Raw genomic sequence first — 17,229 nt, forward strand, 5'->3', positions numbered from 1 at the left:
AACCAAAGTTACCTTTTGACTCACTGAAAATAGTCTTTGCTACTGCAGCTGCCATATTATAAAGCTTTCCACGGACTTGGAGGGGTTTTGTCTACTATATTCATGTCAGAAGCCTGTTGCCAGACTGCTTCAATATTTAGAAGTACATATACGTATTTTGTTTCAAGCCTCAATTTATTAATTCCTAGTTTATATTTACTGTGCCAGCGTGTTATTTCACATAAGCGGCTCCTTTTTTCCCCTGTGTTTACCCCTTGATAGATCCACAGAGAACAATAATTTTTCCTTTCAGTCTAAGCAACACTAATCCTCAAGACTTCCATACAGCAGGTTCTCCACTCCCCAATCAGCCTACCAGCCTTTCGCAAGAGCATAAAAAAGGCCGTGGCAGACTCCCTTCTGGTTTAACAGTTCCACTTCAATGAGTTACTCGGACGTGAGAGACATTGCCCGCTGCAGCGAGTATGTTCACCTGTAATAATGATTCTGTAAAATATATTAATTACTTAAACAGTTCTGCTGGGCAAAAGGGAAAACAAGACACTGCAAAGCACCTCTCGGCCTTTCTCCAACCCAACAAGTCACTTGAACTTTGGTCTTTTAGATTTCAAAAAGCTGGATTATTGGCTACTCTAGGCTAAGCACGGAAGAGACAACTCTTCATCACTTTTTGCTGCTCATTCAATAAATCTTGGATTTAGCTGAAATCAAAACAGAAAGAAAGATGAAGTCTCAAAGGCTCTTTTTTAATCCATACTAAGAATGCCAGCGGCTTGAATTTGTAGTCTTTATACATTAGCATAAAAAAAGAGGACTGAGGAACGTGGAAAGAAAGAATGCAAAAACAGAACAGATATGTGGGAGGCAGATGTAAGAGAAGAAAACTATAACCCACCATTTAAAGGCGGGGAGAGAAGAAAGGGACAGTGACACTGTAAGGGGGAACACAACCAGAAAGAAATGCATGAAAGGTCTCTTTCTCTCCAGGCCTTACTCTAATGAGTTGCCATCACCACGCAGAGCTAAAGCTGTGAGATTCCCTGCCCTTGAAAAAAGGTACCAGGTAATCTTCCTTTTCACTCTCGCCATCAGCTATAAGCAGTGAAAACTATTTAAATAGACAAGTATAGTAGCTATTTGAGATGAGTCCCAAGACACAACAAACAGAAAATGCGATAAACCAATTTATAAGAGAGCCAGAATCTATATCATTACTGACTTGAAGGATGTACCTAATTTGCATGCCATTTCTTAGATTCTCACTACTTATTTATCTAAGCCACAGACACTAAATTCCATGCTGCCAACACACAAGCTATTGAACAGGCTTCGGCTGGTAACAGCTACTACCTGAGACTGGATTTTGCTAAGCTATCCTTGGTGTCTGGAATAAAAGCATCCATTTGTGCATCTCCAACCACCTATTTCTTTGCAGCCCCCAGCACCCGATCCCTCCCATCAGCTTCTTTAAGCATAAATTGCTCTTTTCAAATTTAGCAAGATTTTGTTGTGGGTTTCTGTTGGGTTTAGTTTGTGTTTGATTTTTTTTTTTTTTTTAAACTTTCTGATTTATTCTGGGTAAGGTGTTTGGGGCCAAGCTGTATTTTTGCCAAACAGCCTTTCTAGATTTGCTCCCTCTCTTCCGATGGCTTGAAATTATGTTCAGCCATATTTCCCCCTTAGATATAGCTACTGAAGGCACTTTTGATCTTCTGGAGAAACATGCTGCCTACCCTTTTCTTTCAGGTTTTTATAATCATCGAGGAAAAAAAAAAACCCCATCCTTCACTGTAGAAAAGGCAAATATAAGAATGGAAGTGAACCAGTGAAAAGGTACAGTGAAGGAGCTGAAATATGTTTGCACTCCCAGGGCATCACTCTAACAGATAAGAGTGCTATCTGACTTTTACCTATTGAAAGAGCTCAGCTGTTCCCCTGATAAAGTAGGATAATCATACAGAAATGGACAGGGTTGCAATTTTTTCAAATGACTGGAGAAACTGCAGAGCTGTGCTGAATGAATAACCAGGAGGAACAAGTGCTTCCCAAAGTTCACATTCATTCCCATTCATTCTCAACCTTCTTCTCACTTATAAGAATACAAGTAATAAATAGGAAACAGTAAACCATTTTTATTAACCCACAGCATTCATATATTAACAAGTGAAAGAGCAACTACAGAGTTTTCACATTTACATTGTGAAGCCTCCATCTAGACTGTTTCTACTGAACCAAGGCTGCCCAGTTAGCAGAATTAGTTTTTCCTCTTCTGTCTCCCCATATTTCCTCTGCTCTCTCACCATGAAATCACATCTGTTCCACACATATCCCGCACCCTGTAAAAGTGTTCATCACTCTCCCAGCTCACTCACTCATCTGGATGTTATTTTCCTTTCCCACCTTCAGCTCCCTGGTTTTTACTTATCTTTTTCCTTACTCCTCTCTGCTCCAGCTGCTCAGGCAGGTGCTGGACATCTCAAATCACAGACTCTCCATGGAAACAAATTAAAAAAAGCAAGCTTTTTACCCCTCCTGTATATCCAAAAGTTCCCCATTTGTTATGATGACAATGCCCCTTTCCCTGCAATGCTGAAATGTGTCCCTGTGCTGGTTTTGCCTGGGGAAGAGTTAATTTTCTTCATAGTAGCTAGTGTGGGGCTAAGTTTTGGATCTGTGCTGGAAACAGTGTTGATAATTCAGGGATGTTTTAGTTACTGCTGAGCAGTGCTTACCCAGAGCCAAGGGTTTTCTGCTTCTCCCCCCACCCCACCAGCGAGGAGGCTGGGGGGGCACAAGGAGTTGGAGGGGACACAGCCGGGACAGCTGACCCCAACTGACCCAAGGGATATCCCAGACCATAGGACGTCATGCTCAGCACATAAAGCTGGGGGAAGAAGGAGGAAGGGGGGACATTGGGAGTGATGGCGTTTGTCTTCCCAAGTCCCCATTAGGTGTGACGGAGCCCTGCTGTCCTGGGGATGACTGAACACCTGCCTGCCCGTGGGAAGTGAGGAATGAATTCCTTGGTTTGCTTTGCTTGTGTGTGCAACCTTTGCCTTCCCTATTAAACTGTCTTTATCTCAACCCATGGGTTTTCTCACTTTTACCCTTCCGATTCTCTCCTCCATCCCACCGTGGGGGAACAAGAGAGCGGCTGTGCAGGGCCGAGTTGCCGGCGGGGGTTAAACCACAACAGTCCCTCTTTTGTCCTCTCACCTCTCTTACTTCAGCTCTTCCGCAGAGCTCATTGCAATCCACCCTCAGCTCCTCACCGAGATGCTCCTGAGAAGACAGGAATGCTTCTTTCTAATAAAATGAACTTTTCAGGCGGAGACCTGGTTTAAGAGGAGCCAACGACCTGCCAGCGCTGGCAGCAGCACCACCCATGCTCGGTGCCATTTCAAGGGGAACTGCCCATTGCAAGGCCTGCGGGGTGAATCACATGCAGTTCGAAATACTAATTGGAAAATCACAGGGCCTGAAACTGAATCATGTTCACCAGCAAGTCAGCGGTAACCAAATGAGTTCGTACGTCTTGTGTATAAACACACGTAGCAATCGGATGGGGATGGTTAAACTGTGCAGGTCCTCCAGATGAGCCAAAGCAGAGCCACCACGCACAGCACGGGTTATCATAGTTGGAGGTTTCTCTTTGCCTGTTTTACTGCTCATACCTTTAAAGGAGATTTAAATAGCGCTGGGGAAACACCGAACATATTTTACTCCCAGGCCATAGTGGTTTTTAACACACTATCCTTCTATTCAAGCATTTTGCAGGCAGATCCCAAAATAAAACAAAGCGCTCATCTGAAGCACAGGGTAGCGTCTCACGTACCCTGCTGCGTACTCACGTTCGAGCCCACTTGTCCAGTTCTTCATCCAAGTAAGTTTTAACTTTTCTTGGCTGGAGCCCAAGAGAATTCCCAGCAAAATATACACAGCTCTCCTCTCCGTTCGCCAGGCTCAGGTCAGCTGCGGAGGGAAACCACAGAAACAACGTGCGCGTGAGAGCGAGCACAGGAGGGACACACATACACATACACACGTGTACCACCACCCAAAGCTCTGCCCGTTCTGGAGCTCCCTCGGACACCAGGATCCCCATGCGCAAACAGAGGTGCCGCATCCTGACCTTCCTCCCAGGACACCGCGCGGGTGACCTCGCCAAGGGATCGAAGGAGGAAGACGGCCGGGCAATTTGCAAGCAGTTATTCCCTTCATCCTCCTTCAATTTGTGGCCAAGTCCATCTGTACCTGTTCTGGAGCTAATGTGAGTTCAGCATTAAACCCCCAGGTCTCTGGGGCTGCGTGGGAAGCAGCCGCTGGCACCGATTTTGTCAGGTCTGTAACCAACGGTGAGTGAAGAGGGAGCATTTTCCTGACCAGGCTCTCCTATCCACTTTTCTTCCCCAATCAATATAGTCCTACTCTGAGTCGTGAAACTGCTTGAATTGTGCATTTAATAAAAGTTAAGACTAGGTAAATCTGTGTCTTTCATGTAAGTTCTCCCTGCATGATTAAATCGCTATTTAGAAAAAGGTAGTCATTGCACAGAATATTTTAAGGCAGTCTCAAAAGTTCTTGTCTTGTCAGCATATATTGTGGGCTGCACTTCATGTCATCATCATCTGAGGAGGAGGAAATCTATGTTGACAAATCCTTTCAATGATTAGGAGAAAAGCAAGGAGGTAGAAATTTATAAATAATACCTCTAGTGAGGTTCTGAACAATCTAATTACCCCATGTCATCATCTATCAATCCAAACATTGCCTTTTTCTATTATTTCTCATGTTAGAGATTCTTGTAGGGACAAGTGATGGCGACCTTCTAGAAGTAGTAAGTAATTTGCATTCACCTAGACATATACTTACAATACCCCAAAAGCTAACATTACATGGATTTTTGGTAAATATACTCGATATACCTCAGAAAAAAGATCAAATGAACGAGTATGTTAAGACACATGCTAGAAACGAGTGATAAGATTGCATTGTCTGTGAAAATTTTATGTTAGGTCTGTGGAAAAATAGATTAGATGCCTGGAAAAGGTCTCTTACTACCTTTTGCACTAACAATTACCAACTTCATTGAACTTCACCAGAAACACATTTTTCAGAAGTATAGACAACTTGGGTAATTTCTTAATTAAAGCTTTGGAAGCTTTTAAAAAGCAGAAGTCAGAGAGCAATTTCAGCCTAATCTGTTTTACAGATACTATGTCTGTTTTTCATCTCTGTCCTAATATGAATGAAAACAGAGAGGCATAAATATTATCCATGCTCTTAAATCGGTTCTATTAACAGTTCTTTTCCTATCAAGAAACACAATAATACTGCCTCACTGGGAATAGAGAGAAGGATCTTTGCTCAAGAATTTGGATACTCTTTGCACTCCAATCAAGCATTAAAACAGGTGAGGAATTATAAGCAAGTTAGCTTTTCTTGCACCACAGCCCTTTCTAAATAAAAATGCCTCTTGGGTTGCTGTTGGAGAGAGATGGCATTACCACTTTGACAAAGTGTATTTTTCTACTTTTACACCTGTTACTTTGGATATTCTTTTTAGGGCATGTTATCAACTCTGTATTGGGCTGTACTCTTTTAGTTTTCACAAAAAGCCATTTAATTCCCCCAATCTGACATCATTAAAAGACTTGGTTTAGACCGCTGCTGCTTCCCAAACTAGGCTTGGTTTTTGCAGCATCTTTGTCATTTCACAACTTCTCCTGACCAGCACACCATTGTGCTCCAACATTTCCTTGGTCACTGTGATATTCTTTACAGTAACACATTTGTTTTCTTAAAATTAGCACTTATCTTTCCCCAAATCACCCTCATTTCTCACAGTATTGGCCCTTTTTACTTCTGGAGGAGCTGCAGTTGACATGCAATATATGTTGAAATATTCAAATAGGAAATAAGCACAACTAACGAAATAAAGGCTGGTGCAAAACAAACAGGACATAATTATTGTAATGTGTCCTTAGAGTAGCCTGAATAAAAAATACCTGAACAATAATTTACATTAAGATTAATTAGATACATTATAAATTATTCTCACACCTACTCAAATTCATGCAAACTGGTCAGATCTAATAACGTACATTATTTTGCATACTAAATATACCAATTGGTCTACATTAAAGATGTATTTCTATACCTTTTAAACCTTAAAGAAAAAGCAAGTTTATTTTCAGAAATATTCAGTCCAAACAAAAGAGAAAAGTACAATGTCTTTATTAACTAGAAAGGAAGGACTAAATCTGCTTATATGTATCTGAGTCCTATCCCTTGCTGAAGGATAAAAGATCACCCCTTTCACACCTTCCTATAGCCCCTTGACAAGCCCTCCAAACAAAGAGCCAGGTTTATATGATTAACCACTACCTTTAACCATCTCTTCAGGGAAATATAGCTCAACATTTTCACTCTGGGACATCTTTTTATTCCCAAGAAACCCAAAAGATGCTCTATTCCTTTACAAGATGACAAAGCCTAAGCCATAGCCTTAATCAGATTGGTGATTCGGTGCCCGACTGCCAACTGCAATCCCGTCATTCCTACCTCCTCCCCGCAGTGCACGAAAAAGCGTTAAGGAGACTTTGTTGACAGCTCGGAGAAGAGCAAGGAGGACCAAACATTTCTCTAAATCTTCCGTTGTCATCTTTTCCTATCTGCTCACTTGAGCCTTGTCCCTTATGCTCGCACATAAAAACTCAAAGATTTGCCAGGGAGTTAGTCTGCTAGTGGTTTCCACTTGATTGATATAACAAATAAACAGCTGTGACAGTTTATAAGTTGATAACTAAATTAAACTATTATAATGACTTTCTAAATATTTTTTATGTACGTCATCTTACAGTTGTCTCCTATGGATGTTCTCATCTGCTTCTTGTAAGGCTTCACTTTAAAACCTCATTGTAATGTTTTATGTAAATACATAAAGAATATTTGATGGCTAATATCTGTAATGACATTTATCTTCAGAAGCATGTTATCTAGAATCCACTCCTGCGCTCAGATAAGTGTCATAGGAGATCTGTCTCTATAGTATAGACACACAATGTAAATATATATATATTTACTCCCCTGCTGTTTTTCAGCAGGGAAGCTGTTCCTGATGACAGCTGAAGCACAGAAAAGAGACAGGTGAAAAGAGGAGGAGAAAAACCCTCAATTTGGGAACACAGGAATGATAGGTTCTCTGTGCTGTTCAACTGGTACTACTTTGTAGGCTGCTTATCTTCACTAAAACACATACATCCACAGTCTCAGGGCTAAATATTATAGTAACTACGGAAAAAACCCACACATCAGCAGTCTTTGGGTCTAAATACTATAGTAATTGGAAAAAAGAAAAAAAAAAACCAATAATGGACATTGGAAGGGAAGCCATGAAAACTGTCCCAGGGGTATCAAAACCTCTATGCACTTCTCAGAAAATTCTTTAATCTGAAGCTGCTGCAACACTACGCTGAAAAGCGACCTTTCACATTCTTGAGAGACATTTGACACACCGCAGTCAAAGACATGGCTGCAGTTCAGGTGCCCGACTTGAGCTGGATTCCGATAGCACAGCCAGATTAAGGGCAGCGGCGCAACGGCCACGTGAACTCCCTTCCAGCATCTTTCCAGCTTTAGAGGGACATTCTGCAGCGGTATGGTGACAGCTGAAGTGGCTTTGAGTATAGAATAGTCATACCCAAACAAACAGATGGGGGTTTAGGAAACCATTTTAAGCAACCGGGGGGGGGGAGGAAATTACTTCTTGGCAGACAGGCTGACAACACCTCCTCCATGCAGAGGAAGCACCTAGTTTAAATATTTGTAAAGTGTCCAGTTCTACTCCGAATAATATAAATAGCAAAACTCAAGGATTTAAATGTGGGGAAAGATAAGCCAATACCACCAGTACACAGAGAACCAAGATTTATCATCTCTGTGTCCTAAGGACAGGAGCAGACTGCATTCCTAACATTCATCATTGCTTGGCAGGAAGATACTGAAGACAAGGATTGTTTCAAAAGATCTCCAGGAACTCAGACGATTGATACCATTTTCTATCACAGATCCTCACTGGACAATCTGGGACATGTACCTGTAGTTTCTCAAGTACCATCAGTACTTTTCAGAAAAAAAAAAAAAAATCTGCAGAAAATTGTACCTGTATTTATTAGAAAATGAAAATATTTTGCAAGAAAGTTCTATGATATTTTTTCCTTTAATTTTTAATAGAAGCTTTCTGCCAACGTGGAAAAGGAGGAGCATGATTATGCCTATATATGTTCACCATCTAAGGAAATAATATGCCATTTCTTCAGCTTCCAGTGTGCTATGAGCAGGGCCTGCAGAGCAAGCATAGCTATTGCTCACCATGTATTTTATATGTGAGCTGAAAATAAACCCAGACAGGACGTGGGAAGCAGGAGAAGAGCCCAGGACCACGCTGCCTCCATAGGTGGGTGCTCCCACCAGGTTTCCCTGCGTGATTTTGGCCAGACACAGCAGCAGCAGTGGGTACAAAAAAAAAAAAAAAAAAAGGAAAATATTTGGTACTTTTGCTCAGCTGGGAGTGCTAACCTGAAGCAAATGCTTCTCTTTCAGCTTGCCAGCCTTCCCGCACACCCCTCCTGCCTCCCTGCCTGTACACCAGGTCCTCTCCATGCCCAGGCATGCCACAGGCTCCTCAAAACAACCTACAGACCAGGAACGAAGCAGGAAAATTTCGAGAACCATTTTGCATGGCTACATTGAAGCCATGTGCAGTTATCTATTTGTAGGCAATTCGTGAGGAAAGTGGGAAATATCTTCAAATAAAAGGTTTCATTACGAATTATTTGCTCAGATCAATTATTTGTTCTAAGGCACAGGCTTCCATTTGGCCTCAGGAAGAAAATCATCTCTACTAGCAGCAATAAGGCATAAATGTTAATATAATATATGTACCGTCTCTTTCATTAACTAAAATAATTGTAACTAGATAGATAATACCAAACTACATTATACCAAGGAAGCAACTGCTCTGCACTATTGTAAGTGACATTGCCGTTTCAAACCATTAGATAGAAATGCTTCTGCCTATAATTTTCAATCAGTCACTATATTGTTCAAAGCAGCTGACTGACAGCATAAGCACCATGTAAGTACTGTATCCTCACATTTTATTCAGGATGGGAATGAGAGCATAAAGCTTTTGGTGCTAGAATAAGTTGATGGATTGATTTAGCAACACCAGGGACATACTGTGCTCAGATATGACTGCAATTGCTCAATTATCTCATAAGTGACAATGATTTCCAAAGATTTGTGACAAACACATGCGGAAGACGTGAAGCCCCACCCTTCCCTCCCTCCGCTCCCTCACTGTAATTATAATTCTCACTTGGAGGCAGATCTTTGACTTTTGGGATACAGAAACATTCACGAAGATTCTTTAACTCATCTTCTTCATCTAAGTAAGCAGCAAGTTTCTTGTCTGTGGGACTGCATCCTAGCCGCAAGGCAGTTTGTTCTAAAATGGTTGCTGGTAACACAGGAGAAGACGGATCCATTTTCAGGTCATTCAATTTCACCTTAAAATGAAAAATGCCACAGTTTAGCTTCTGCAGTATGCATATTCATGCGTGGCTGATAAGCAGCCACTAAAGCTGCATCATTCAAGACCCAAACTTCCTTGATTTAAAGCTTTTCAAAAGTGAAGTTTTTGAATAGAACGGTAAAAGCGATCAATTCAAGTATTTCCAAGGCAACATATTGCTGTAACCCCCAAAGACTTTTTTTTTTTCCTCTATAGATACGATGCTCTTCCCTTTTTAAGCTATATCAGCAGGTTCTAAGTTGTCCCACCAGACCGATAGCAGTTACAAACGTTGAAGTGTCATTCACAATTCTGAGATCTCAAAGCCAGAGGCAGCATTATTGCTTCTGCAGTCTGTGCTCCTAAAAATAACAGGTGCACAGCTACACTGAATTTGTTTCCAGGCTGTGCAACGTTCAGCCTCTTTCAGTTTTTCTGCCTTAAAAATAGAAAAGGGTGTTTGTGTACAGCCGTGCTCACGTACAAGGGCAGAGCAGGCAGGATACAGATGGCAGACAAAGGCATCGTTAGAAATGTAGCTTTCAAGACCAGGACCTTGAATTAATATTTCCTTCTAGCTACATCGAATATTGGCAACGAAAATTTATGACACATACTCTGTACTTTAGGGCAAAACTTTGCCGGTGCTGCCTGCTGCATCCTTTTGCAGAAGGTGGTCAAGAGGCTCATTGAGGTGCTTGGTGGTTGCCCCAGTTTAGGGACCTGTATAGTTAGACCACAGAATATTCTTTGCCTTTTTAACATCCCCAAGAGTTTTGGTGCAACAGAAAAACTCTAGGGGATAGGCTGAAATAGGACAGATTAGCACATAATATGCAGCATAGAGCCACCAGAGAATAGAGCTTTTTTCTCTCTGTTTGAGAAAGAAAACTCTTTAAGTACATATCCACCATAAGTACCAGCTCTCTTTTCTTAAAACCAATTAGTATACTACAGGTAGTTATCCAGAAACAAGCCGTGGATACAACACCAGCCACCTGAGCATTACATTCATTGTCACTTAACCTAGCCTAGGTTTTTGTGGAAGAGGGGTTCTGTCAGTGTGATGGTATATTCCACGTTACAGATTTTTTTTTTTTTTTAATTAAATCCCTTGTGACACAATTGTCTATATTCTTTTCGCTACAAATACATAAATGCAGATTAGGGGTTTTGTCAAATTTTTATGCCAACCCCTGAACGCCATCCAGAAGAGATTCTTCGACACATATGGGAAGGACAACAGTTGGTATTTAAATATAAACCCTTAAACAGCACAGCCTCATTAGTGCCAATTAATCCAAACCTGTTTATACTCTAGCCAAACAGCCAGCATGATGCTAGTTACCTGGTTTAATTTACTATAATTTAGTTTATGATGAGAACATTTTCTTTTTCCCCTCCAGACTTGATATCTTCCACAGTAGCAATTTTTCCTCTCCCACCAGCATGTAGAGTTAAAAAAAAAAATAAAAATAAATGCCAGTAGAGCTCTTTAAGACAGCAGTTTTCATTTAGCTAATGTTCACCCTCTCCGGGGAGGTATTGGAGATATCCTATTTTTGTGCTGTCTCCACACAGGTTGTTCACACCTCCTCATCGTCACCAAATTTTTCACTCCCACTCATTCATCCTAATCATCCCTTAGCCGGTAAAAAGGAAAATAAAATGGCAAAAATTGTTGGAAAAAAAAAGGTATTTGAGCATCTTGATTCTCAGAGTGCTTTTCAAGGTTTCTAGAAGGCAAGGGGCTACACCTAGACAAGTAGTCGGGTGTGATGCTAAAGTGGCTGAGCTGCCTGGAATCAATCCACCCAACCAGCCACCTCCTAAAGAGTTGTCACCCCACTGAAAGCCCCGGGGAAGACGTGACCAGGCTCCCTGTCCCCCAGGGAACCCCTTCTCTGTTCCTCCACAGCTGAACAGCAGATCCAAGACCTTGTCTCTGCCAGCTGCCCCGTTGGGGTATTGGGAACAGCACACGTCCTCTTCTGCAGGTCAGAAGAGAACTGTCCTTCTGGACCTCACTTGGCAGTCACCAGGGAGGATGGTTTAGAGATCTTTATTTCCTCCAGTAGATGTTGTGAAACATCTAGAAAAGCAAGCTGGGTTCACAGACACTATGACCATCCCTAATACATGCACCTCATTATAATCTAAAGGCACTGTAAGGTAACTTAAGTTTCACTTCTCCAAATTACAAATTTTAAGAACATATTGCCTTAATCCGTAAAGCAGGGTTTATTTTCAAGCAATACTGGGTTCAGCACTTGGAAAGTAAAACTACTTTTTGTTTCCAAAGGCTTATTTCTTTGATTTACAACACTAGCACGGGCGTCCTGATCCCACAGGCATTATTGAAGCATGTCCAGTACACACTCACATAATCAAGATATAGTCTCTATTTTTAATAACTAGTATTTAATGCAAATTATAGAAAAAATCCTGGAGAAGGGGCTGGAAATCAGGTCTCCCTGACACAATCCTTCCAGATAAAAGGACCACACGGTAGTCTGTGTAGTCTTTTCTGCACAATCTCCTTCCCTCTCAGGTTAATGCCTGGATGTTTTTTTGCTCCCTAGTGACATAGCTCCTGAAGTAAGGGAATGAGCCTTTTAATCTCTCTAAACAGATGTCTCCCTTGAGCGAGGGGTATTTGTTCAGTGACACTCAGCTCCCCCAGTCCCTAGGAGGGGGACTCTGCAGCATTGGTATTGCCATCACCTAAGTCTTCTCCTCCATACAGCCTATGAGGAAGGTTTGGGAGCCTCCAACATTTATTCCCTGAGGCGCACACAGGCAATGCCAGCTAATTCCCTTCCACTTTGTGACCAGAAGATGGATGTTAAGGGTACTTGAAGGACAGTTTGGTTTTACACAGCAGGTGCCCCTCATCTGGTCTGTAGCTTCTCTGTTTTACACCACGTGAACACAACGCAGCATCCTCCCATTTGTCTTACTAGTCACCATTTTTCAGTAAGGACACACAGTTATTACAGTGGATTAATGGCCATCATATTCCAGGTCATCTGCTGACCTGTCTGGCAAGCATAGATGGGTTTTGTTTCCATTTGAGGCCTGACCCAAAACCCACTGAAGTCAATAGGTGTCTCTATTACAGACAAAGATTTCTGGATCAGGCTTTTGGTTCCCTGTCATTGCTGTAGTTTGCTGCATCTGATCAATGGCTTACATTTATTGCGATTCTTATTTATATTAAGTTTTGACAGCAAATATAATATTAAATACAAAGATCTAGAAGCCAAAAATGATTAAGTGCTCATAGGTATCTGATTTAATACAAATGTTATGAAATAAGATAAAACTACTAAAATAAAATCAATCAAAACCCTGTTGAGGAATTAAATCCCAGAGATCTAATTCTGAGACCAGAATAAGAAAGTACTTTGTCCTTCGAATGGGAATTAAGCTTCATAGAGAGGGAATCCCAGAATTGCTTGGGGTTTTTTGGTTTTTTTGTCCTCCCCCCCCACCCCCAACTGGCATTATTGCATTTTCTAATTGCTGCAGAATAGTCCTGTGCAATTATTTTACAATAATTCTTGAGCCATTTGTTGTTTTTTACAGGCAGAGCAAATAGATTTGTATAAGAATAGTACACATTTATTCCATTCAATTATCTTCACTTAACTGAAAACTATATTCTGTACCCTCTTCAAATTAAAATTCAGACCCATCAGTGCAAAATTCAATTCCCACCTTGATAAATGTGATCCCTTATCAAGATTTTTCTTCATACAACTTAGAGTAAAAATAATCAACATTTAAAGAGAAACAACTTGCTGCCTCCACCACCTACTCCAAAAAAAAAGAAATCATTCAGGTGTTTTCTTCTTCCTTTCATTGAAACTTTATACACTTTTTGACTTAATAGATACAGATGACATGAAGTCAGCTTTTTTTTTTACTCTCTCTTTGCTCCTTTGACTCTTCCACAGAATTTGCCTGTACTGCATACTGATTCAACGTAAAGAACTCACCAATGACTGTTAGCAATCTTTCATTTTCAAAAAGAGCATATGCAACTTAAGAAAACAGTCATTATTACATATCTTATCAGCACAGATATCAGCCCTGCTGCTTCATCTCCCATTTTAAAACTATAAAAAACAATGGATGAGAATTAGTCAGACACAAGTGACGCAAATGTCTGGGTGATCATTTCTGTTTTGTCCTTTATGCATAATTTACTGACTAAATAGAAAAAAAAGTCTGAATATTAGCAAGTCATCTTATCAAACTTACACAAGAAGGTCCATTAGGCTTAATTATAAGAATGATAATTTGTCCTATTTTTAGATCCACTTATGATATTTTTATAGATCTACCCTCTGCCTATAATTGTATCTTGATGTCTTTCTTAAAAAAAAACGTGTAAAGTTCCCTCACCCCCCCTTAAACATTTTCTTTAAATATTCCAAGATGTTACTCACAGTCTTTCTACCCAGCACAGTGCTCGCAGGCATACAATGAATCCCTACTTATAAAGCTCTAGCAATACCCTGAGAGAAAGAGAGTTTATCATGGAAATAGCATGTCCTGCAATTTCTGTTTACCAGGTTGCTAAATGCAGCTTAGCCCACAGACCTTTGACATTTTCAGGTTAGCGAACAAATGAACTCTGTGGAAAGAAAACTGGGGGTGCGCACACGTATAAGCGCACAAGTTTGGAGTATAGGTCCACGCTGTCAAAATACACCCACCGAAAGCACCAATAGCACTGTGAATTGAAGTTGTTTTACAAAACAAAGAAAAACTACAGAAATGCACTGCAGGTAAGGGCTGATTCTCCTTCCCATCTTTACACGAACAAAATTACTTTTGTGAATACAGTTTTGCAGAAGGAAGTTCCTAAAAAAGCATAGCCCAAAGCAACACGCATTCTAGATTACTTCAGGTTAAATACACTTCAGTGAATTTGTTTAAATTACAGAACTGCAGAGAAAGAAAAATCTAAATATTCATAGCGTACCCAGCAACAGACACACAGAGGCAAACACAACTGTATAATTAAATAAGTTACACAGCACAGTGTCACAGCTGCAGCAAGGGAACGTGACAGAGAGGAATTATAATAAACTCAGTTACTTAAGAGTAATTTAGGCACATATTGACCTTCATGTCAAGATGTGTTGCAGTGCTAAAAGTAATTTTACATATAAAACTCATCTTTTCCCCTCCACAGTGAAACCACATTACCCTGCGGTTGGCAGCCGTTCCTGAGAGAGGATGATGAAATTTTTGTGCAAATACTTGGCGTTGCATGAAGAAACAGCTACAGTCATGTGCCTGATTCTCCAGACTCTGACCCGCACAGCCACCAAACACATGATCTCCGAGAGTTAACCAGAAACCAGGTGTGTGTATATTTATTTTTTTTTTTCCTTTGCCACCATGGCAAAATTTAAAGCTCTGATTAAATTAAGGCGGCAACTTTCTCCCATACAGGCACAAGAATACACACACAATTATAATGAAAAAGGTTTTAAACCAAACTCTTTTGCTTAAGCGAAGGAGCAGATCGATAGTATAACAGCCAGAAGTCAGCAATGTTCGCAGCCACATGGCAGAGAGAGTGGTGGGAATTTACGCGGAGCATGGATTTGCCAGGGTGGAAAACAGAAGAAGAATTAGAGGTGAAATTAGAGAAGAACAGAGCTGATATCTCTCTTTACTCTCTGTAAATGTTATCTCAAACCAGCCACATCTTAGCCCAATCCCCTCCGTTCAAGCTTGAATTTCCTACACATAGCTAGAACATAGTCATCTGGAAGCAACAAAAATAGTTTTTCTCTATTCAGCTTCTGAAGTTTCAGGGCAAGGGGGAGGAACCCCAACACAAAAAAAGACCACCAAACAGTGAGGAGAGATATAGGGACAAAGGGGTCGGAGTTGCAGACTAACAATGTAATTTAGAGATACAACTCCATCCTGGTGTTCTGCATGCACAGACCCCTGCAGTAATGCTTGTTTATTATCTGGATTTCCATTTTGAGTAAGCACCAGTACATTTAACTTTCTTGAACTGTAACATTTCATCATCTTTGCTAGAAAAAAAAACAACAAAACAACCACACAAAGCACTTAATATTGACCCAAAATAAAGCTAACCTCTATCCATCAGTTCTTGGCAGTATCCTTACCCTGGTTTGCACTGTCAAATGATTTTTTGGACTTCCCACTAACTTGTTTTGCTGGTGGAGTAAACAATGGGACTGCTGCTCAAGAAACTTTGTACCACCAGGAATTTGGGCCAAGAAAGAGAAGCAGGAGGTTGAGGCACTTCAGCTACTGAGGCAAGAGAGATCCAATGTCAAACTCACCCTGAAAGGGTATTTATTTCTTATTTGGTTGGCCATTTAGATCAAACCAAGGTGAAATACTGTGCAACTTTTCATTTTGCCCTTGGAAATAAAACTACATGAACAGTAGAGTGAAAAATTTCCCACTGCATTTTCCTTTGAAAAAGCATCTTGAGTTCCACCCTTGATTGTCAATCGTGGCAGGAAAGCAGCTGTGCTGGCAAAGGCCATATGTTTGTAGACTTTCATGAGAGTAGGAATATTGACCCCTTCTTCCCAGCTATTCTTCTCAACTCTTCAGATGGAATGAAAGAAAAACAAAGACAAAAACCTTTGCCCTTAAATTCAAGGCTCAGAAAATCAGCAAACATGTCTCCTTGGTGCCTTTTTTAGCTGCAGAACTAAACTAATGGTCTATTTTTTTTTTTCCCTATGATGCTGTGAAGTAACCAGAGGGCAGGAAGAGAAGAAGGAGCCACTGCAAGCTGCAGCGAGACCAACGCGCAAGGGAGCGAGGCCACACGGGACGGCCAAAGTCCCACCTTGCACTGGGTGATGTGGCAGAGAGAAGGCATAAAATGCAACGGAGGGCAGCCTTGCCATCAACCTCCCAAAGGAGCTCTTAGGAGAATGATGGGAAGGCAGTGACATTTGACAGACAGTTTAGAGAAAGAAAAAGAGGAGAAAAAAAAGAGAGAAAAGAAAAAAAGGATTTGCAGCTTTGTGGGAAGGCGAGTTCTGCATGTCCATAACAGGGCGTTGTATGGGGTACATGGGGTTGAGAAGGAATTAAGGGGTGGACAGGCAAACACATTTCTCGTACCAACAGCTTCCCCAGCTCATTTGGAGGTGCTTAGCCGCGTTAAGCCAAACATTGCCAGACACATCCATGAGCATGCTGATACCGTTTCATCTCATCATTCACCCTAACCTTTTGCCATACCCGTTGGCCATCCATCCCTGTCAGCCCCAGGCTCACCGGAGCATGTTCGAGCCCTTGTCATGGGAGCCTTGTCCCTTGACTGAAAAAAACTACGTGAGATTTTCCACAAGAACGCCAATAAAACTTGTAATAAATTAATCTGACAAAGCACATGCCTTCTTCTCAAGACGTGTGATAACAACAAATTACCAAGGGTGCCCTGAAGCAGACGCACCCCATGCCAGATGGGATGCCAGGACACTTGGTCCATCAGGTCATGAAAGCTTGCCTTGGCACTGCTAGCCCACAGCACTCTTGCTGTCAAGAGGGTAAAATGATCCCACAAACAAAGATAGATCCTCTTTAACAGAAAAAGGCAGGTCTTACCCAGGATGAGATGGCCCAGA

The 17,229-nt window shown here is 41.2% G+C and overlaps 1 protein-coding gene across 2 annotated transcripts in view; it reads right to left on the reverse strand.

Moving 5' to 3' along the window:
- Window positions 1-14,303, reverse strand: part of KYNU (kynureninase) — a 58,450-nt gene extending 44,147 nt beyond the window's left edge. The window contains exons 1-3 of one of the 2 annotated variants that reach the window (XM_069780503.1): window positions 14,032-14,303; window positions 9,383-9,572; window positions 3,852-3,972 (exon numbers count right to left, since the gene is read on the reverse strand). In XM_069780503.1, the coding sequence (XP_069636604.1) occupies window positions 3,852-3,972; window positions 9,383-9,572; window positions 14,032-14,064 (344 nt within the window). In that variant the 5' untranslated portion in view covers window positions 14,065-14,303. The remainder of the gene's footprint in view (window positions 1-3,851; window positions 3,973-9,382; window positions 9,573-14,031) is intronic. The other variant, XM_009929559.2, reaches the window with a different exon arrangement.
- Between the last annotated feature and the right edge of the window lie 2,926 nt (window positions 14,304-17,229).

The sequence above is a fragment of the Haliaeetus albicilla genome, chromosome 4 (genome assembly GCF_947461875.1).
Source record: "Haliaeetus albicilla chromosome 4, bHalAlb1.1, whole genome shotgun sequence".
Taxonomy (NCBI): Eukaryota; Metazoa; Chordata; class Aves; order Accipitriformes; family Accipitridae; genus Haliaeetus; species Haliaeetus albicilla.